We start from the raw sequence: 21,074 nt of genomic DNA on the forward strand, positions 1-21,074 counted from the left end.
CTCAATCCAATAGAACATCTTTGGAGGGAGCTTAAACTCCGCGTTGCTCAGCGACAGCCCCAAAACCTGACAGATCTAGAGGAGATCTGTGTGGAGGAGTGGGCCAAAATCCCTGTTGCAGTGTGTGCAAACCTGGTCAAGAACTACAGGAAACGTTTGACCTCTGTAATTGCAAACAAAAGTTTCTGTACCAAATATTAACACTGATTTTCTCAGGTGTTCAAATACTTATGCTCAACAGTGCAAGACAAATAAATTCTTTAAAAATCATACTATGCGATTTCCCATGGAGAAGTCTGCATAATACTTGAAAAAGATGAGCTATACAGTCCGTTATAGAGATATAGCACTGGTTTGTGCTTGGAGCAGCTGTCAGAGAAGTACTTTTGTGTGTGGAGACCCCTGGACTCTCAGCCTGTCCTACAGTGACAGGGGCCAAATTGTTTTATATTCTGAGTTTTATGGCTCCAGAAGTTCCATATCTATTTCTCATTGTGTTTACAATGGATTATAACAGTGATGGGGGGCCAATATGCTGTTTGTCCCTGCAGTGGATGAGAGTAGGATTTGTAGAAAGGGCCAGCTGATCCCTGGTCTGTGCCTCAGGGTAAGGCTTTTTACTCTTTTAAAGTGGATTTCAGGAGATTTTCTGCTACTTTAACCAAACATGAAAGCCCAAACTCTTGGCAGGGTTGGGGGTTACAGTAAGTTAGTCATATTCACCTTGTCCACAGGAGTCAGAGCGGGATGTGGGATTAACCATGACTCATTCTGAATGAGGATCATATCCAGTCTGACAGATCTAAACATGTTTATTTTCACAGCTAAAGATGTGTATGCCCACATAACAAACTCTCTGTGGTCAAATCAGTCATTAGTTCTCCTCCTTTACACAACGGAGCTGGGTTTAACTAATAGAAATGATTCATTTAGTACATGTCAAGGAGTAATCTGCAATACTGATGTTGTTAAATCCGTTTGTTTAACAGCCTGTATAGGTGTAACAGAAAAATCTAGGACAATGGAGACATTATTAGACACATACTCCCCCAAGAGCCAGTGTAAACACAAGTGGGCTTTAGTGTAGCTGTTAAATGTCAAACTTATTTAAAGGAGACGTTCACATGTGTTCACCAGTCAGTCTTAACCTACATGTGTACATTGAAAGTGTTTGCTCTAATCTGTCCTCCTCTCCTCCTCTTCTTCTTATGATTCCAATGTAGTTTTGAAACCTATTTGATTTTGTTACTGACTGGTTGTAACTTTCCTAATTCTGATAAATGCCCTACTCCTAACATAAGGTGTGCTTCTGTGGGGTTATCCCTGACATTGCAGTGCTAAGTCATTCTAAAGTGCCCGTCAAACAGGACCTGAGGTCATGTGCTTATCAGTAGATTGTAATCAGATTAAAAACCAAAGGTTATTTGTTCTAAGATGTTTCTTTATGCGCATGTGAGCGCGGCTTGGGTGCATGTTCATACAGTATGTTACTCTGTTTTATATGAACATCTTATCCATGGCTGAGGGAATCTACGCCCCTGCTGGCTGTGTGCTATATGAGTGTGTACGTGTGAGCTGGTGGCCATCCCTTGTTGGGCTGGTGAACCTAGTGACTTCTGTCCTGTGCCTCCCAGACACAAGGGCCTCTCATGTGGCCCCTGGCCAGTCACTCTCAAAGCCCACATTCACTACCAACTGTGGCTTCTGTGAGTGTGTGCTGGTGTGTGTGAGGGAGAGAGAGGAAGGATGAATTTGCTGAAAATTACAGGTTGGTTAATTACTTGTGTGAGTGTTTTTGTAAGTGTGACTGTGTGTGCATCACATGCACACTGGGAGGTGTTCTACATGAACCTGAGCAGGAATATAGGACACTCTGCAACTGTTTCTGTCTGCGTGTTTACATGGAAGATAGTGTGTGTGTGTGTGTGTGTTTGAGCCTGGTGAGAAGGTGTAAGTTGAATGGAGAGCTTAGCTATAAACAATCAGCACTGTACTAGCACTGCTGTCTATGTGTGAAGCAAACTCTGGGTGAAGAATAGACTCAGCATTTATTTACATTTGGCTTGAGTGAAAGTCTATACTTGTTTATCTCTGTGTTTGTGTTTGCTAAATTTGTTGCATCGTACAAAATGGTGATGTTGGGTCAGTCTGGTGGCTGAGGAACTCAAAAGGTCAGCGAGATGAAGCACCCTAGCCATAGCCCTCAGGCTGGGTCCAGAGGTCAGTGTGTTTAGAGGAGGGAGGAGGTGGATGGAGTGACTGCAGCTGGACTTGAAGTCCTGGGGGGTTGCTGGTGGGGCTGTGGAGTCTGTTGGTGCATGCTGTGGGGGTGAGAGTTTGCTGGGGTGGAGGGTGATGTTACAGGGCTAGTGACTGGTCAAGGGGCGGGGTAAAGGACGGCTAACAGTGACCATCTGGATTGGATTATAGACATTTCTCATGAGGTGTGTGAGTAAAGGTCAGCAGGGAAAAAGAAGGGGGGGTGTCACTAAAATCTCTACATGTGTGCGCATTTGTTTATTTTTCTTTGGCTTACTCACTGTTTCACCTTACGATTGTAGAATGTTTACCATTGTTGGAGGGTATTTCTTACCCAGTGGGGTTGTGGAATATGCCATACTTTTAAAAACATTCATGTGGGAAATACTGCCGGTGTGAGACTGTCTTCTGCAGTCTATCACTGTTTCCTGCTGGAATGCAGCATTTCTTGTATGTGTTTATATCAAAACTAAGTTATCCTACCATGACCCCACTTGGGCCAACTCTGACCCTGTGACTGGATGTTTGTGCAGGTGGGAGGTTGGTGGGTTGTTGTCATGCTGTCCCTAGACGAGCCCTTGGACCTTAAGCTCCCCCGGCGGTCCACTGGGTGGGACAGAGGTGTGTGTTCGGCCCCCTTCTCTCTACTGCACCCCAAGCGGGCTCGGCAGCTCCGCATGGCAGATGATGGCACTGCAGTCATAGAGCCAGCTTCACCAGATTCTCCTCCCACAGGTAGGTCACACTGCAATGAAAACAAAACACAAGTGTGTTTGAGAAAAGGGGAGAATGTAAAAGCAGTGTCCCTGCAGTGAGAGGTCCTCTTACTGGGTGTGTGTATATATGATGTCAGGAGGGCAGGCGGTCCCCCAGGATCGAACAGACACCCCTACCCCCCCTGCGGTGGACCTGAGCATGTCTCCATCGTCCCGCCACACCCCCAGTTCTCCAGAAATGACCAACGGCAACTACGTCCCCTCAGGGGTGAGTATGATGAAGCTCAAATACACACACATCTGCACAGATGTTGGCCTTCCTAGCCCTTATCCTAACCATAACCTAAACCTAATTCTAAGTCTTAACCTTCAAACAGCACTTGGAAGTTGTAAGGACCAAAATGTTCATAAAGATGGTTTCAAATTAACATTTGTCCACACAACCATAGAAAGATGCCAGTACAGGTGTTCTGCCTTAGCTTTTACCAGCTTTTATTGTGCCCAACAATACCTCTGTCATCTCCCCCTTCCTTTCTCTTCATTCATTTCTGTGCTGTTGAAAGAATAAACATGGTCTTTCAGCAAATCAGGAACAACATGACAGTACTTCATGTAATTCCACCTGTACTGTTTACAAGCTCAGTTGCACACCCACTGCTGACTATTGCACATACAGCTCCGATGTAGCATACATTATCTCTTATTGTGTTCTTATTATATTTCTTTTCACTCGTTGTTTAAAGTGCCTTTAGATTTTGTGCTACTATTTATCTGCTTTATATTTCACTCTTTCATTGTGCAGGGAAACATGTTTCCTTACTGTGCATATGACAATAAACACTTTGAACTTTGAACCTTGAACATCGGGTTGTGTCATTTAAGAGAATCAGGCTACCTATGCAAGGGGCAGGAACCTGTGTGGGTGTGGGGGGTGGTCAGCTCTTATCAAACACCTCTTGTCTCCTCAGCAAGTGCTTCTGTCTGAGCAACTTGCACTCAGTGGTCCTACTGCCATGGTGTGTGTGTGTGTGTACATGTGTAATCAGATTTAGATTTAGATTTAGTTATAACCATGCAGACCTCATGCTGCCTAATCCAATTCCCTCTCAGTTGAACCCTCATAAGAGTAGGGACGTTTATACTCTGAGCATGTGTCCCTTATTCTAATTTCATCATTTAATCAAGGCTTGTCTGTTTTCTGCGTGAGCTAGGTAACACTGTGCGTGTGAGCCAGTGCATTAGCTCAGCAATGTAGGGATAGCATGCAGCAGGTCACTACAAGAGAAAAAGTAGAGGGGATTTTTAAAGAACAAAAGGAAGATGAACAGTTCTGTACTCCATTCCCAAAAGCAGGAGTTTGTGTCTCTGCACCTTGTAAACCATTTGCACATCACCATGGACACCAGTCGTCTATGACTCCTGTGTTCTCAATGATGTGATCTGTAATGTGCTATCTAACCATCAAAGCTCATACTGCCAGCTACAAAGGCGGGTTTTGCATTGGTTATGCTATTTTGATCCATTTGTTGTCCTGTGAGACCATAAAAAGGACCCATATATTTAATTTTGATGCGTTTCAGGCACACATTACAGCAAACATGAACTACAATAACATTACAGTGCCTCTTAGTGGTTCAGAAGGAAGATGAACCTCATTTGCTCTTATTCCCTTTTTTTTTGGCCCTTTTGTTAATCAGAATTCTCACATCTCGCAGGCCTTTCAGTTTTTTGTGCCAATCGGAGCTGGGGCGGGACTTCACCTGCCGTCCTCCATGTTCATCGGCCAGACAAGCGATAAGAGAGTCTCTCCCGACCTGTCAGCAGATGAACAACTGGCCTGCCACTGGAGGAAGGTAAGGAAACCTATTTTATTTTACTGTTACAGCTGAACTAGGATCAGATCTCGTTTTGAAATACTTAATGTTTGCCGTCCTCCAGTGCCATCTGCTCTTTGACTCTCTGCAAGACCTGGTTGACCATGTCAATGACTTCCATGTTAAGCCTGAGAAGGATTCTGGGTACTGCTGCCACTGGGAGGGCTGTGCTCGCAAAGGGAGGGGTTTCAATGCTAGGTGAAAAAAAAAATCATACATGATTTACAAAGTGTTTATAAAGAGAATTCAAGAGTAAGCTGATATAATGAGCTTGTTTTTCTTCTGACTGCAGGTACAAGATGCTCATACACATCCGCACTCACACTAATGAGAAGCCCCACCGCTGTCCCACATGCAACAAGAGCTTCTCACGTCTGGAGAACCTCAAGATACACAACCGCTCACACACAGGTCGGTGGTGGTGGTGCTACACCCAGTGTGTTACAAAACACAAATAACAAACAGTTGTAAACCATTGTTGAAGCATCATGTGAAAACATCTAATTGTAGTTATGCATGAGTAGCTTTAAAATGAACACTGATGTAGAGCTTTAAATCTTTATGTGGTTGGGGGATCATGATCCTTGGATATGAGATGCAATGCCTAATTTATCTTTTATTCATTTTGGACAAAACATCTCAACCCTCTCTCCCCTGCAGGTGAAAAGCCCTACATTTGTCCGTACGAGGGTTGCAACAAACGCTACTCCAACTCCAGCGACCGCTTCAAACACACACGCACACACTATGTAGACAAGCCCTATTACTGCAAGATGGTGGGCTGCCTGAAGCGCTACACAGACCCCAGCTCTCTCCGCAAGCACATCAAAGCCCATGGCCACTTTGTGGTGCAGGAGCAGGGCAGCTCAGGTGGGGTGGGCCCCCTCCTTAAAGGCAGCCAGAGTGGAGGGCTTGCTAGTGGAGGGGGGAAGGATTCAGAGCTGTCCTATGTAAGCGGAGCTCACATCATCATCCCAGGGGCAGCAGCTGCTCTCCTGGGAGGCCATGCTCTCCAGGGCCTGAGTGGTGCTCTGCCCCTGTCCCCCCTCAGTCCTCGGCCCCTGGACCTCAGCACTCTGGGTTGCCCTAACTCACCTCCAGGCAGCCTGGGAAGCACACCCATCCTGTCCTTCAATGGCTCCCCACTGGGCTTGGCCAAGTCCTCTCTGCTCTCCCCGGCATTCACCTCCTCAGCTCTGGGCCTGCCAATGGTGCCCGTGCTGGGAGCCATGTCTGAGCACAGGGCTCAGGGCCAGCAAAGCAAGAAGAACCGGGGGGAAGAAGCCGAGAATGAGGTGAATGGAGGTGTCCTGAATCTCTCCACTGGAGGGTCTCATGATCCCTTGTCCTGGGTGGTCATCCCCCCAGGCACCGTGGTGCTCAAACCAGCTGTGGTCAACTGATACACGCATACACACACATTCCAGAAGAGCTCAGGGGGTTGGGTGGGATGGTGAACACCATACTGTGGGGATGGGCTTTCAAAGCTGATAGGGATTGTCTTGCACAATCATTTCCGAGGAAGGTGGAACGGGATAAAACGACAGAGAAACTTATCAAAACTTCAATCAAGAAAACAATAGATACAGTAACACGAAACCTCACAAGAACTAAGAATACAACGCAAGCCTCTTTTAATGTTGGGAAACCAAGGGGCCCTAGAACTCTGTTCAGGAACATGCATGGTTTGGAATTTCTATCACAAGACCTGCCAGCAGGCTTCTTGTTTATTTTATACTCGACTCATTCATGTTTGCTTGTTTTTGTGGACAGGGACCATGAACATGACAGTCTTAGTGCTCTGTGTTTTTACAAAAGTCCTGATTCATTGATAAATATTTATATCAGTGTACTTCGTCAACAGTGTGCCTCCCGCTTAGCAGTGAGACAGATACACCGTGAAACCGAATGACGCACTCACAGTTAGGCAAACATGCACATATTAGTGAGATTCTACACAGCTGACTTTAAAGTTATGACCTATTTTTCACAGGCTACTGTGATTAATGTGACTCAGACAAGCTTGCCATACCAAAGCAAGTGAACTCAAACTGTCTTGGATTTGTGCAGGAAATAGCTGCAGCTTCATCTCTGAGACAGTTCAATTAAACACAAAACTTAATAATGTAAAGTAGTAATTGTGTTGAAACCTCAAAACTGCTGCTATTCTCTTGGCTTCCTCAGTGCAACATAAACTGGGAGAGAGCACTTTTGACAATCTGTCCCCAGTTCGGGGAGGGTAACTAATATGGACCAGCTTAGTCCACTAGGATGTGTGCCAGGCGTGCAGACAAGGGGCTTTTAGAGCACAGAGCAATCTGAGGACTTACAGACAAATGGTGTTGCATCACCTGACAATGACCAATCATTTTACACAAGTGAAATTCAAGCACTGGCCTGTCTGGCTCCCCCCTTTGGTTGTACACAATACTACCATCCCCCTCGGAATTTATAGAACTAGCACTGTTTTGCTCCTGGATTTTCCCGTAAGCGAATAAGCACAGCCAGTTTGGGCATGAAAGGGACACTGTGCTGAAAAACACAAGTGTCTTGTATTTATTAAGACACAAAACGTCATCAGACACAAAACCATCTGTGAGAAACAGGTGGTCACCCAGTCAAAAACCCAAACTAAGCTTTGTCGGTTGAAGTTTTGTCCCAAGTCTTATGCTGTGCCAAAAATACCTGGAGAGGGAAGAATGGGTTTTATGTGCTGTGCTTCAGAGGGTGGTGTGACGCACTCAGTGCCACATACAGCTGGACTGACTAGAAAGCCACACTATTGCAAACTGCCTCATTTTACTCTGTCCAAAAGGGCAAACACGACACATTTGACTTCTGGGGAAACTTTTCTCATGGTTCGATTAAGCAGTCAACATGCACTTATCAGAAACTTCTTACATGTTTTACAAAATGTTACTGCCAAGTCATGGTATTTTTATAAACTAGTTTGCTCTTACCCAATTTTTCTCTAAGGGTCAGTTGCGCTGTGGGGTCCTTCTAGGATTGTATTGCTCAGTGCTAATGCATGTATGATGTTGACTGCTGTCTCCACGGAGGAGAGGTAGGGGAGCAGGAGAGGATCATCATAACACAAGGAACATTCCCTCAAGAGACTCAATTGTCCTCTCTTTTTGCTCCTCCATCTCTCTTCATCTGCTTATGTTGGTGGCCTTACGTTTCCATCTCTGTCTTAGAAATAATCAGTTATTGCTGTTTTATATGTTTGTCATTATTTTTTGCTGTTCAGACGAGACATTTAATCTGATGTTGAAGTTGCTTCTTGTGTTCAGCAGTGGCTGCTTTGCAGTCAGCTTTCTGCTGTCGAGGGTGAGTCTTTTGGCTGACTAGAGGAAGAGGTTTGGGTGGTCGTCCAGGGCAGCGGTTCCCAGGCTGGGGGTTGGTCAGCCTATTGGTCTAGACAGAAATATCTCAACAGTGATAGTGTGGATTAGCATGAAGTTTTCCACAGACATTCATGGTCCTCAAAGAATGAATCCTACTGACTTTGGTTGGGCCCTAAATTTTAAAGTGCCACTCTGAGGATGACTTTTGTTTTGGTTTTAAGTGAATTATCTCATCAACTGTTGGATGGATTTCTGTGAAATTTTGCAGAAACATTTTTGCCCCCCTCAGGATTAACTGTAATAACTTTAGTGAACCCTCAAGTTTTCATCTAGCACTACCACTGGGTCTGAATTTAAATTTGTGCATTGCTTTGCATTATGACCAAATAACTGCAAAACTAAAGACATTCCCTTCAGCCTCAGCCAAACTTTGTGTTTAGTGCTAATTAACAAACATCGGCATGCTAATTCACTAAATTAAGTTGGTGAATCAGATAAATATTACCTGCTAAACATATTGCATTTTCACTGTGAGCATGTGAGCGTGCTTATGTTCGTATTTGGCTCAAAACACAGCTGTGCAACAAATACAGCCTCACGGAGCTGCTAGCACAGCTGTAGGCTTGTAGGCCTGTTTCTTGTGAAATACTGATGCTTACCTTAAAGTGAAACAATGTGGGTTTATTGCTTTATTCTAAGGGGTTGTGATCCCTTCTGGAAACCACTGCTCTAATGGGCCAGTATGGTGGATCAAATGACATTCCTCCCTATTAAATTGATCTGTTAAGAATATGTTCATGTATGGGTATATACAGTGTATTTCTGTACTTAGTGTCCTAACAGTAAAATACCTTGGGATTAAATTGGGGTTCAAATAAATTTGCAAACTCTGCTCCCTTTGTTGTGAAGTTTAGTTTTCACAGTCAAATAAAGCATAGAGAAATAACTTTTGACTGCAAAATGGCAGGCAGCACTGGGAGAGTGTGAGAGCAAAGAGAGACAGGATTGGCTGAATGAATAAATGAATGGAGAGGGGATAGAGAGAGATGACGGGAGAGGCTGTGTGCCAGCATAGGAAAAGAGGCAGATGATAGCTGCACTGTGTAGCCGCCCTCTATCTGGCCACCTACCCAGCAAATGACCCTCTCAGCTCTGAAGTCACTGGCTGCGCCCAGTGTGGTGGCCACTCACAGGCGCACCAGCCTACAGAAAACTAGGCCACTGAACTCTGCCTGCCCTCTGGGTTTTCTCTCTTTTCTTTCTTATAGATTAAGCCCAAATGGCTCAACTCCCCCACCTCCCAGCCACAAAGCTTTTTAATAGAGATGGGGGAAACAGGCAAACAAAAGCAAATACAATCTTCCCTGACTGAGGACCACAGACAGGGTCCACAACAATTCCCAGCAGAGAAGAACTGCACACCTGTGTTTCTGCCTCAGTAATTCTTAGTGATCATCATTTCAAACACACTCTGCCTCCCTCACTCATGCCAGCGGCCTGTCTCTGGGTCCAGGCTGGGTATTGAAGAGAATCTCTTGTGAGTGGACAATTCTGGCATGTGATGTCATCAGAAACAGGTGTTAAATAGGCTAGACATGGTTTCCGTGGCAACAGTACAACCCACAGATGCTGCGGTTCCCCCCTCCTCCTCCTCCGTCTGTCTCTTTCCTCTGCTGGTTGAAGCCAGGAACAGACTCAGCACAGCGGCAAAAAGCTGAATAATATGACACGGACCTTTCCGAGGTCCACATCCTTTAAATATTAAATACGCTGTATGATCCATTAACCCTCTGAGCTCAGTCTGTAACAAGCTGCACTTTTGTTCCCCCTATATCATGTACACATACTTTTAGTTATTCTTCAGTTGTTTAGGAACAAGTAAAAATGTAAAATTATTCTCAGCTGATAAAATTGCCTGAGTTGAAAGTCTTTTTTTTTTTTTGGCCTTATAACAGCGGTACTTGTTCCTGGAGATTTTAAAGTCACCTTCACTTATTGATATGACAAGTAGAACAGAAATCTGGGGCACAAAATCTGCGCTAGCTAGCCAGGGCAGTGTCATTGTAAAGACATGTCACTGACTGAAGCGCCACAGAGTTGCACAAAGGGTTAATGATAAGACTAAGGCCATGCCAGGCCTGTTCCAAGTTCTGTTTTTTGCACATTTGTGAGATATGTCAGTATTTTAATTTTTCCAAGTGCCTTTTTATTATAGGTTCAAAAATAGAAGTTATACACTATATGAAAAAAAGATTATATGAAAATATATTTTTCCTGGCATCATGTTCTGTGGTTGAACATGCAGAATTTTAGAGTTGTAAACGTCTCCAATTGGTACAACATAGTGGTGTTCTCCTGTTTTAGAGGAATTTTATTACGATATTGATAATAATGTCAATGAAAACAAAACTGTTTAATAAAGTTGCATTTGATACTTCGAGTTTTTCATTTCTGCTACAATATACAATTAAAACAAATTAGAGAAACATGATTGTTAACAAAGAAGTCAGGCAGATGTGATTCTGCCCCACTAAACTAACGTGCTGGCATCAACACTAGTACTTGAAAACGGATCTTTGCAAACCATATTAAGTGCTTCTCTGTCTTATGACATTGTCCACAAAAAGTCACAAAATCAAGAGTAGACAAAAAAAGGAGGTTTTTATTGGGTTATAATTTACATAGGATGGGGAGAGGAGCAACAGGGCAAGCATCGTTTTATACTTCATGTTTCTGTGTTCTGTTGTGACTGCTGCTTTTCTTGTTGCGACTGAATACTTAGTTCCTCATCTAGACGCTCTTTAGCCCGCACCACCTACATACAAACACACACATGATGATAATAATAATGACAACAGCTGAGAGAAAGGGAGACATTTTTAAAATAACATAATAGTTCATTAAGAGCACAGAAGAATTGGTGGGAGATAAAAATGGTAAAAATTTCACTTCAGACACAACTCAGTTCCGAGTTGATTCCTCCTACACGCTCAGTCACAGCTTGACATTTAGCACAGACACAATGACAAAAAGAGGACCAGTTTGGATGAGATGAGTAAAACAAGCAAACAGAGTGACTAAGAGCACCGTTGAGTATCACTGTTACCAGCAGCACATGCTCCAAATTTGTATTTATATATCTCATCGGGATTGGCACCACAAAACCATGACATTTTGTAAAAAGCATGAAAACACTGAAGATAAAGAAAATGCAAAATGACAATAACACAGATAAACAGGCCGCAGTGAACAGTTTTTCACAATGAACCTGTATTGTACTAAATGGTCTTTTAGGAGACAGGAGACAAGTCTACTAAACTCAGTGTGTGCCAACCTTTAACTTAACATCATGGTTTGGTCACCTGGTCTGCAGGGTTAACAGGGTAAACACTGACAAAGATGAGGGATTTGTTTTACATGTTGACCCAGACAAATTTAGTATGTGGCAACATCTACTTAGAAAACAAAAAAGTGAAACATCTTGTGTCATAAGATACAGATTACTTACTTTTGATTGTAGGTAAAATGAACCGCCCGCTGACTTGTCATTGACTTTGAAAAGGTGTTCATACTTCTGGAAGAGAGAAACCCATTAGTGTTAGCATTAAAGTAACATCATACAATCTTCAGCACAACAGCAACAACAGGACACATACACACACATTTTCTGATCACTGTTACAGCAGAAGGTAAACCAAGGTTGAAAATGTTGACAAATAGTCAAGTAACACCAAAATCAAGCATCATGTCACATCAATTTGATGATATTAACTCACAAAGCAGCAAAATCTTGGATATGGACTTTACAGCTTGACAAAGTTTAGACAGAGTTTTATAAATATAGGACTAGCCTTGATAATATTTTCCAACGACAACACTAATGTCTAAAGGACATTAGTGTTTCATAGTTAAAAGACAGACTGAGTTTGGAAAATCCTTGGGAAGCAATTATCAAGAAGCTACAAATCTGTTTCCCTTACTTCTGGAACTAAAGAGTTACAGTTTGTAGCATAAGGAACAAAACAATGTCTCTAATAATGCAGACAGAGCAGCAGGTTATGGGCACAGCTCACTGTAGAACATGTAGGCTACAGTGAACATAAAATCCTGTGAATGTTAATAGCTCTGCAGCCCAGTGCCAACACTTTATCCACTAAAAAGCCCTAAACGAGGCAAAGAGTGTTCTTGAACCTTTTGAATTTCCTCAGGGGTTAGTGTGGAGACATTGAGGATTTGCTGCGCCTCTTGTAGGGTCATTCCGGTGATGCTGGAGGCTGCCGCTGACTGCTGGCCGGTTCTGCCCCTGGCCCGCGCGGCTGCTTGACTCGCTGTGAGGTAAGATATAATGCAGACAAGTGTTGGGACCTCATAGTGCTGCAAAAGGGCCCCTTTGTTGCCACATCACCCAACCCTTGCTTAAATAACTTTTTAAATATTAACTGACCCGTCAATAATTTTGTGCTTTTAGTCTATAAAATTGTACTCAAACGCTGAAAATGTCTGATCATTGCCTCAAAACAAAGACTCAGTTTACAATGATACAGAGAATGCATCTAAATATTCAGTTTAGAAGCACAAACATATAAATTATTTGCATTTCTGCTTGATAAATGACTTCACCAATCTTATTTAAGCCATTTACATGCTAGGTTTACAATGTTTGTGTGTTACAGACATGATCATACCTGCATATTCTTGTTGTAAGGCGCGAGCAAACGCACGTCCCACCACCTGTGCTCCCATCACAATGATCTGTGCAAGATATTTAGCCTGCAGCACCAAAGGGACAAGAATAAATTACAAATCTAAGACATACTTATTTACTACACAAAGACGTACTGTTTGGCGTTTGCTTGTTTATCTTCCCCCTTCTGATTTACGTACCCCTTAACCCGTGGCACATGTATGTTATTGTCATTTTATAACTTAAAAAAAGAAGAAAAAAAAGGTCCAAGTTTTAACAAGTTACATTACAGAGAACTGAATGCGTTTAAAAAATAAGGTTTAACTGATTTTCAGACCGGTGGATGTAAACCTGCATCCCCATTCAAGCTGTCAACAGTGTGACAGCGTTTACACAAGCCCCTCCGTCCTCTTTACACATACATTAGCTAACATTCTGGTACCTAAGATAGCTATATCAAACTACCTAATACAGCCCCAGTGAAGAAGAGAAGGCTTAACAACTGCGACAAGTACACAGCTAATCCAGCTAATGCTAAATAACATTACATCTCTACGCTGACTCACTAGTTATAACTCTGAGAACATAAGCACACGTACTACAAAATGTACTCTTACCATTTTATATGATATACTTTCCAAAAGCTGTGCGTGCTGTTTTCACACATGTATAACAGTGAAGGTTATATCAGGGTCAGAGGTCAAGAAAGAGCCAACAATTCAAAATATGAGAAAAATCTGGTGGACGCTGGTATTTCGACTACTGACACCTACTGGCAGGGAAGGGAAACTGCAGGGTTTCCCCCGCCGCTGGCTAACAGGTAGTGTGCCAGCAAATGTGGTTAAAATAATGTTAGTCTTTATCTATCCTTTATTTATAAGTGGTATAGATAATAAATGGATTGATTTACACAGTAAAATTACTGCATTATAATATATATGCAACACACACACACACACACACACACTAAAATGAGTGAGACAGTTAGCTAGCTATAGATAGACAGATACACATATACACACTGTCACATGGTCACCTAATCACACAAAGACAAGTAAGTAATACATTTAAAAGGCATTTACAAGACAATACTAAAAAACTACAAACCATTTACTCAAGTAAGATGAAAAAAAGCTTTACTCACTGTAAAAAAGAAAGGCAAGTTAATCCAACCCAAATATTACATAGTATGGCATTTAAGAATTACAATTACATACAGTATACATCGCACAAACACCTAACATCAGCAGTTCATGTGTACAACACAATCATGCATGGCTGTATCAGATGGTCTCAGTCCATCAGAGGTTGTAAACAAACTCAGTCGGTCCAAGACTGATGATATTGCTGTAACCCTGATTAGACCGTTACAATTAGACTGGCTCTTATGGCTGCGCTGTAAGTTATTAATACTGTACTGCTACTGTCTAAATAACACCATGACTACTAACACGTTAACATTAGGTAAGAAAATTAGCTTGTTTAGTGGGAATATCCCCGAAATAAATTGAAAATCAACAAGGGTCAAAGGTGAAAGTGAAACAGTCCAGCAAACAAGAGAAGGAAGGAACCATGTAAAGGTATCCAAAGGTCCTGCTTAAAACTCAAAAAGGAGGTGGTTTGGCTTTCAGTGCATAAAAGCATTTTGTTTCTATTGACCTTTAACTCTTGCATATGCTGTACATACCTGTGAGATAGCAAAACATTCAACCCAATCTAACTGGCACCAATAAAGAAATGCATATTTATGATAAAATTGCATTTTATTCTAAAAAAGATAAGTAAACTGTGAATGTTTTTATGATTAGAAACTCCAGTTCATGGTCAAACATGAATACTGGTCACCCTGTTTAATCCTCAGTGTGGTTTTTGCTGCTGAAGGCTTCAACATATTACAATAAGCACGTGTGTTTTACCTGACCAAACAGGAAGACAAGGTCAGATGCACATTGTTCACTTGTTATTCACTCGTTCATTTTTTTTGCAACATTAAATTTTTCAAAGACACATTGTGACTGAGTGTGATCATATGACATGGCCAGTAGAAAAACCAAGTAATGTTCCAGTAGGGATAAATGTGCACATACTATGGACAACTTTGTACACAGTAATTCACAGTCTGGTATCCCGGTAACAAAAAAATTACAGATTAGGACATCTCAGATTGTATTGTGGCCACATACCACATATAAAATGCTGTGCTAAAATACTCATCATTTGTTTGTAGTCAGTGTAGCTTGTAGTTAAGTCTGTGTTATCCAGTGACAGTTAACTGGTAATGTAGCATAAACATGCGGTATTATTGCTATGATTGTCTGCAGTTTTACTCACATTGTGCTGACAATGGTTTACCAGAAATCTTTGAGTTGTCCTTATATACTGAATGATTTATGTGTATTTACTTATAATTTTTCTTGTATCACCTTTTAGGGTGGGTTTGTCTAAATATTTTCATCAAGGTAAAATATTTATATTGTTTACCTAACCATTAAAAAAGGAATTAGTCAGAATTATTACAGAGTGACCTTTGAATTATTTAAGGATTCCAGCTAAAATGATTTTCATATAAGATTTCATGGGTCTGATCAGCATCAACAAGACATATGATTTTCAATACCGAAACAGATACTGTGATAGATGGAGAATTTTGTCCCAGAACACAAAGCCAGGGCATTTATAGACTTTGTTGAAGATTATTTCACGTGTTCTTTGTGTGTGCAGCAGGCCGAGATGTTAGCTGATATCGCTCAGATGATGCCTGGGTGGCACCGTTGCACCTCAAGAGTGGTAACATCGAACTTGAACTGATCCGTCTTCTGTGTTGGCACCATGACTGAAGCAAAGGCAAACTGACATCCCCTCTAGTCATCCTGGATGACAGAGAAGCCACAGTTAGATGATGGACCTCAATATCCCATTGGCCTGGTTTGTCTCATAATTTTGTTGCTAGTTTTAATGATTCTAAGTTCATTATAATAAAAACAACTAACAAAATGAAATATTGATTCATTTCAGTCTCATAGCCTCCTTAAAAATTTGAAAGGGCCCATATTTATCAAACAAATTCTAGTCAACGACAACTCAGTGCTTGTAACAAAAGAGATAAAATCAACATAACTGCTTAAAATTACAGTGAGTTGAAGAGCAATCTCAAGAAAAACTAAATAAAACACACATTAGTATTTTTTTTGGCACAGCCACTATATTGTAGAATGCTTTAAATTGTACAGGGGTTTTGTACTACATATCACATAAAGATCATCACATTCACTGACCCACTCGTCCTCCTCAACCCCCTGGAAGGACTCCTGGGGCAGCGGGTCGTCCATGTTCCCCAACTTAGCCACCATGGCACTCAGCAGCTGGGTGACATATACGCATGTTTAGTATTTAAACATATCAGAAAAAATACTTCTGCTTTAGTTCAGCAATTACTACTGTACATGCGGACTGTGCCCTGGTTCATACAGTGTGTATAATACACATGCTAGATGCAAGACAAACTGTGTAAATGACCACACACACAGCAGAAACACAATCGTACGGTATTTAAGTTTGACCTCACCTCCTCTTTCTTCTGTTCATCAGTCTTCTCCTCCAGGTAAACAGAGGAGGGCAGGTATTTTCTAACCGGTGCCTCTTTGGGGGCCTCACTCACTGAGAACAAAAGAACACATACACGACACTGACCACAAACAGACCAGAGCATGTCTGACATATAGACAGCAGAGAAAAGCATTGGCACCTGGTGTCATGTCTTTAGGCTTCAGGCTGATCTTCTTGTGTTGGCCGTTGGAGCCAGCCAGCCAAGCAGAGACGGTCATGGCTGGTTCCCACCAGACTGCTGTGTCTGTGTATACATCATCCTGGAAAAACTCTTTCTGAAGACACAGAGTGGACACACAGAGGAGGCAGTTATGGTAGGGAATGAGAAGGGAACTCGATTACAGGAGGATCACGAGGGAAGGCATGCAGAATTCTAATGTGTCCTCTAGGTGGTGTAGTTGATTCACCTTGACCCGTGGCACCTTGAAGGCCACTGGCTCTATGGTTGTCTTGGTGAGCATTAGTGCTACAGCTATCTCCACTTCACGCACATTGCACTCTGTCTTGGGCAAAAAGGCCAAGCCCTGCAGACAGGAAATAATCAGAAGTGTCAAAACCATACAGCATTACAAAGACTACAGATGTTTTAAGCAGGGCACTGTAAACACCCTCTCACTTTGGATCTGTATGCAGATGTACTGTGACTGATTGATACATTAAAATGTGAACAAATTAAACGAAAGTAAGAGGTTAGTACCTTATGTGGCTCAGGAGAATTAAAACTGCTGCATTCAATAAAGTACGGCTCTTCAGGGACCAACTCATAAATGTGAACGCGGGTGTCACCCTGGAAAACAAATGAAACACACGTTACATGTAATTTTAATTTTTATTCCCTGTTTTGGGACAGTTGTAATTTTGATAAAACTATATATTTTTTGCTTACTTTTCCAGTGAGGATGACCACACTAGTGTCAGGGTCATAAAAAGGGATGAGCGTGGAAGGGGAGACGTCTACCCCAGTGCTGGCTATGGCTCCAGAGGACAGGGAGTCTGCAGAGTACATGTAGAGTCCTCTCTCACTGCGACTGCAGAGGGACAAGAAGGGTCAGTGGACAACTTCCTCTTTTGAACAGCCCACTGCCGCAGTAGCAATATACAGTAGTTTTATGTTGGTTTTACTAAAATGCCTCGTCATGTTAAGTACCTGTCAAATCCTGACACCAGCAGGTATTTGCCCTCACACACCCACACAACACGAGCTCCCCTGGGGCCCTCAGGACCTGGGCCCTCCTAAAACAAAATTGTAAGTGTGAGTAGAAGAGATTAGTTAATGAAACATTAAAGAACCATGGTTTTAAGTAATTAAGCAACACTGTCTCCAACTGGAGTGATTCTTATTCACTGTTGGTTTTACGTTTTGGTTGTTTATCAACCAGGTAACATTTTAGCATGCTTCTGAGAGGAGACTCCTAGTTACAACGTTAGTATTTAACTAAGTTTTTGACTTTGTTATGCCGAGTTGTGACTTGGAGCTATGTCTGCCTTTTTAAACACTTTTATTTAGTGACAGTAACTTTCTGAGAAACTCCTAATCACATTCACACAATTACACCTGGACAGTGCCCAGTATAACCACAGTCTGACCTGCTGGTCAATGAGTTGTTTCACTGGAGCAGTTGGGGTTAAGGACACCACAGTGGTGTTGATGATGGAGAGGCAAGTGCTGCTTTCCCAGAAGTCTCACCATGATTTAATACTGCTGGTTCAGGGATTTAAGTGGAAACCTTCTGGTCACTTCTCTAAGCTTTAGGCCACCATTCCCCTTAAGTTTTAACATTTTAACAGCATACACCAAAAGATAAATCTCATCTATTTTAAGGCCCTATCCTACCATATTCCTTTGTGTGTTGTACATACCTGCACAGGTGCAGTGGACTTTCGAGGGTCATAGATACGAACTTTCCCATCTTTGCACACTGTGGCCAGGAGCTTGCCATCTGGGCTCCATGCCATACCAAAGACCTGAATATAATCCAGAAAAGAGGGAGCAAGACAGAAGAAGAGGAAAGTCAGAGACTTGTAAAATGTACAGCTGATGCATTCACCTCACTATGTTGTAAGCAAACGTCCTCGTGTCCAAATAGTTTTACTAGCAGAATACAGTCTTATGCAAAAGTTTAGGCACCCCTTGATAAATAACAGATTTTGGTGATTTTTTATTTGAACAGATGTTAACACAGTTTCTCTTGGAAATGGAAAAAATGCACAATATTTTCTGCAAACAGTGATGCATAGTTACTTCTTATGCCATAAATTGAACAAAAATAAAAAATAAAAACATGATTATGGCATGGTGCAAAAGTTTGGGCACCCTAAGAGTTCCAGAGTCTCAAAGTCTCTCACAAGGTATCAGACCTTAATCAGCTCGTTAGATCTGATGCACAGCAACAGCTGTCATTGGTAAATGCCAATTTCAAAGCTGTACAAATACTTTGACTCTTCAAACCTTGTGCACACACTTGTGGACACCCAGCAACCATGGGTTCCTCTAAGCAGCTGTGTAAGACCCTGAAAATGAAAGTTATTGATGCCCACAATGCAGGAGAAGGCTACAAGAAGATAGCAAAGCGTTGTCAGCTTGCAGTTTCCACAGTAAGAAATGTAATTAAGAGATGGCAGATCAGGGGAACTGTGGAGGTCAAGATGAGATCTGGAAGACCAAGAAAACTCTCGGACAGAACTGCTCGTATGCTGGTCAGAAAGACAAATCAAAACCCCCATTTGACTGCAAAAAACCTGCAGGAAGATTTAGCAGACTCAGGAGTGGTGGTGCACCGTTCCACTGTGCAGCGATGCTTGCACAGACAAGGCCTTCATGGAAGAGTCAGCAGAAGAAAACCTTATCTGCGTCCCCATCATAAAATCCAACGTCTGAAGTATGCAACAGGACATCTACAGAAGCCCGATGCGTTTTGGAAACAAGTGCTGTGGACTGATGAAGTTAAAATAGAACTCTTTGGACACAATCAGCAAAGGCATGTTTGGAGAAAAAAAGGAGCAGCATTTCATGAAAAGAACACCTTGCCAACTATTAAGCATGGGGGTGGATCTATCATGCTCTGGGGTTGTGTTGCAGCCAGTGGCACAGGAAACATTGCACGGGTGGAGGGAAGAATGGATTCCACTAAATACCAGCAAATTCTGGAAGCAAACATCACACCATCTGTAAAAAAGCTGAAGCTGAAAAGAGGATGGCTTCTACAACAGGACAATGATCCTAAACATACCTCGAAATCCACTATGGAATACCTCAAGAGACGCAGGCTGAAGGTTTTGGAATGGCCATCACAGTCCCCTGATTTAAACATCATTGAAAATTTGTGGGTAGATCTTAAAAGAGCTGTGCATGCAAGACGACCAAAGAATATTACAGAACTAGAAGCCTTTTGCAAGGAAGAATGGGAGAAGATCCCAAGTACAAGAATTGAAAGACTTTTAGCTGGCTATGAAAAGCGTTTGCAAGCTGTGATATCTGCCAGAGGAGGTGTTACTAAGTACTGATTGATGCTTTATTTATTTAGTAGTTACTTGTTCAAATATTTGATCAGGATATAGATAGTGGTCACTAACCTGGTCCTGGTGTCCAGTGAGGAGTTTGACCTGCTCTCTGCTCTCCAGGTTCCACAGTCTGACTGTGAGATCATAGGATGAAGACACCAGCAGTCCACTGGCCAGAGGGTGGAACCTGATGGAGTAAATCTTTTCCGTGTGGCCTACAAGGGGCATAGTGGTGTCTAATTTTACTCTGATGTGACTATCATTACCTTCTTATACATGAAACTATATAAACTGATCCATATATATATGTCAGACTTGACAATCAATAAGTCTATTAGAGAGAAAACTAAACTGTAGTCATATTGAAAATCAGGCCCTGTCATACCTTGCAAGATGAGCTCAGGCTCGGTCAGGGTCTCTTTCAGCCCTCCCTGTGGTATCTGCCACACACGGATCTTAGCATCATCACCAGCTAGCATAGACAGAAAGGGAAACAAGAAAGTTAAATCATGCTCAGATGCAAGATAAACAGTGAGAAGACAAGAGCACACAGCTGCACACACTCACATACACAGGGTATGTGGTTTTACTCACCTACAGCAAGCCGGTGTGTGTCAAAGGGATCCCAAGAGAAGTCGGCCACATTTACAGAGTTTTGGATGGTGGGCAAGGCTGTGTCTGGTAGCTTGCCTGGCTGAGAGCGCTGAGGAGAGGAGAGGAAAAATATCCCTCACAAACATCTAGCACACAACAGTTCATTTTCCAAAGTAATCAAAGGACAAGGCAAAAAAAAAAAAGACATGAAGAATAAACTGTTTTTTTTAAATCATAAACAGCTAATATAATTTCCAGCAGCATATCTACCTCAAAGATCGCGATCTGGCCTCCGGAGATGGCGAGGGGCACTGCCACACGTTGGCGGTTGACACAGAAGCCGTCACACTCACCAGGTGTAGTCAGGTTGAGGCCCCGCACATTGGTGATGTGTGTGTCTCGATGCATCACTGCACCCTGGATGTGACGAAACCTGGAGGTTGTTCCTGGATGAGAGATCATTTTAAATGAACAACTTTGCCACTAAATTAAT

At 42.3% G+C, this 21,074-nt stretch overlaps 2 protein-coding genes across 6 annotated transcripts in view; one reads left to right on the plus strand and one right to left on the minus strand.

The window, feature by feature from the left end:
• The window catches only part of glis2b (GLIS family zinc finger 2b), a 28,857-nt gene extending 18,245 nt beyond the window's left edge, over positions 1-10,612 (plus strand). For all 3 annotated transcript variants that reach the window (XM_020622127.1, XM_020622126.1, XM_020622125.1), the window contains exons 2-7: positions 2,793-2,994; positions 3,113-3,243; positions 4,691-4,828; positions 4,914-5,047; positions 5,142-5,260; positions 5,510-10,612. In XM_020622127.1, the coding sequence (XP_020477783.1) occupies positions 2,817-2,994; positions 3,113-3,243; positions 4,691-4,828; positions 4,914-5,047; positions 5,142-5,260; positions 5,510-6,252 (1,443 nt within the window). In that variant the 5' untranslated portion in view covers positions 2,793-2,816 and the 3' untranslated portion in view covers positions 6,253-10,612. The remainder of the gene's footprint in view (positions 1-2,792; positions 2,995-3,112; positions 3,244-4,690; positions 4,829-4,913; positions 5,048-5,141; positions 5,261-5,509) is intronic.
• A 221-nt stretch (positions 10,613-10,833) lies between these two features.
• LOC109972910 (mitochondrial import inner membrane translocase subunit tim16-like) overlaps positions 10,834-21,074 on the minus strand; it is a 94,829-nt gene continuing 84,588 nt past the window's right edge. Inside the window, exons 16-31 of one of the 3 annotated variants that reach the window (XM_020622148.1) lie at positions 20,852-21,027; positions 20,582-20,690; positions 20,373-20,459; positions 20,060-20,202; positions 18,347-18,451; positions 17,634-17,719; positions 17,373-17,514; positions 17,184-17,273; positions 16,894-17,010; positions 16,626-16,761; positions 16,446-16,537; positions 16,156-16,242; positions 12,882-12,966; positions 12,388-12,524; positions 11,705-11,770; positions 10,834-11,011 (exon numbers count right to left, since the gene is read on the minus strand). In XM_020622148.1, the coding sequence (XP_020477804.1) occupies positions 10,922-11,011; positions 11,705-11,770; positions 12,388-12,524; positions 12,882-12,966; positions 16,156-16,242; positions 16,446-16,537; positions 16,626-16,761; positions 16,894-17,010; positions 17,184-17,273; positions 17,373-17,514; positions 17,634-17,719; positions 18,347-18,451; positions 20,060-20,202; positions 20,373-20,459; positions 20,582-20,690; positions 20,852-21,027 (1,748 nt within the window). In that variant the 3' untranslated portion in view covers positions 10,834-10,921. Of the gene's footprint in view, positions 11,012-11,704; positions 11,771-12,387; positions 12,525-12,881; positions 12,967-13,497; positions 13,597-13,918; positions 15,751-16,155; positions 16,243-16,445; positions 16,538-16,625; positions 16,762-16,893; positions 17,011-17,183; positions 17,274-17,372; positions 17,515-17,633; positions 17,720-18,346; positions 18,452-20,059; positions 20,203-20,372; positions 20,460-20,581; positions 20,691-20,851; positions 21,028-21,074 lie in introns of those variants that run through there. The other 2 variants (XM_020622146.1, XM_020622147.1) reach the window with 2 other exon arrangements.

The sequence above is a fragment of the Monopterus albus genome, unplaced genomic scaffold, assembly GCF_001952655.1.
Source record: "Monopterus albus unplaced genomic scaffold, M_albus_1.0 scaffold273.1, whole genome shotgun sequence".
NCBI classification, from domain to species: Eukaryota; Metazoa; Chordata; class Actinopteri; order Synbranchiformes; family Synbranchidae; genus Monopterus; species Monopterus albus.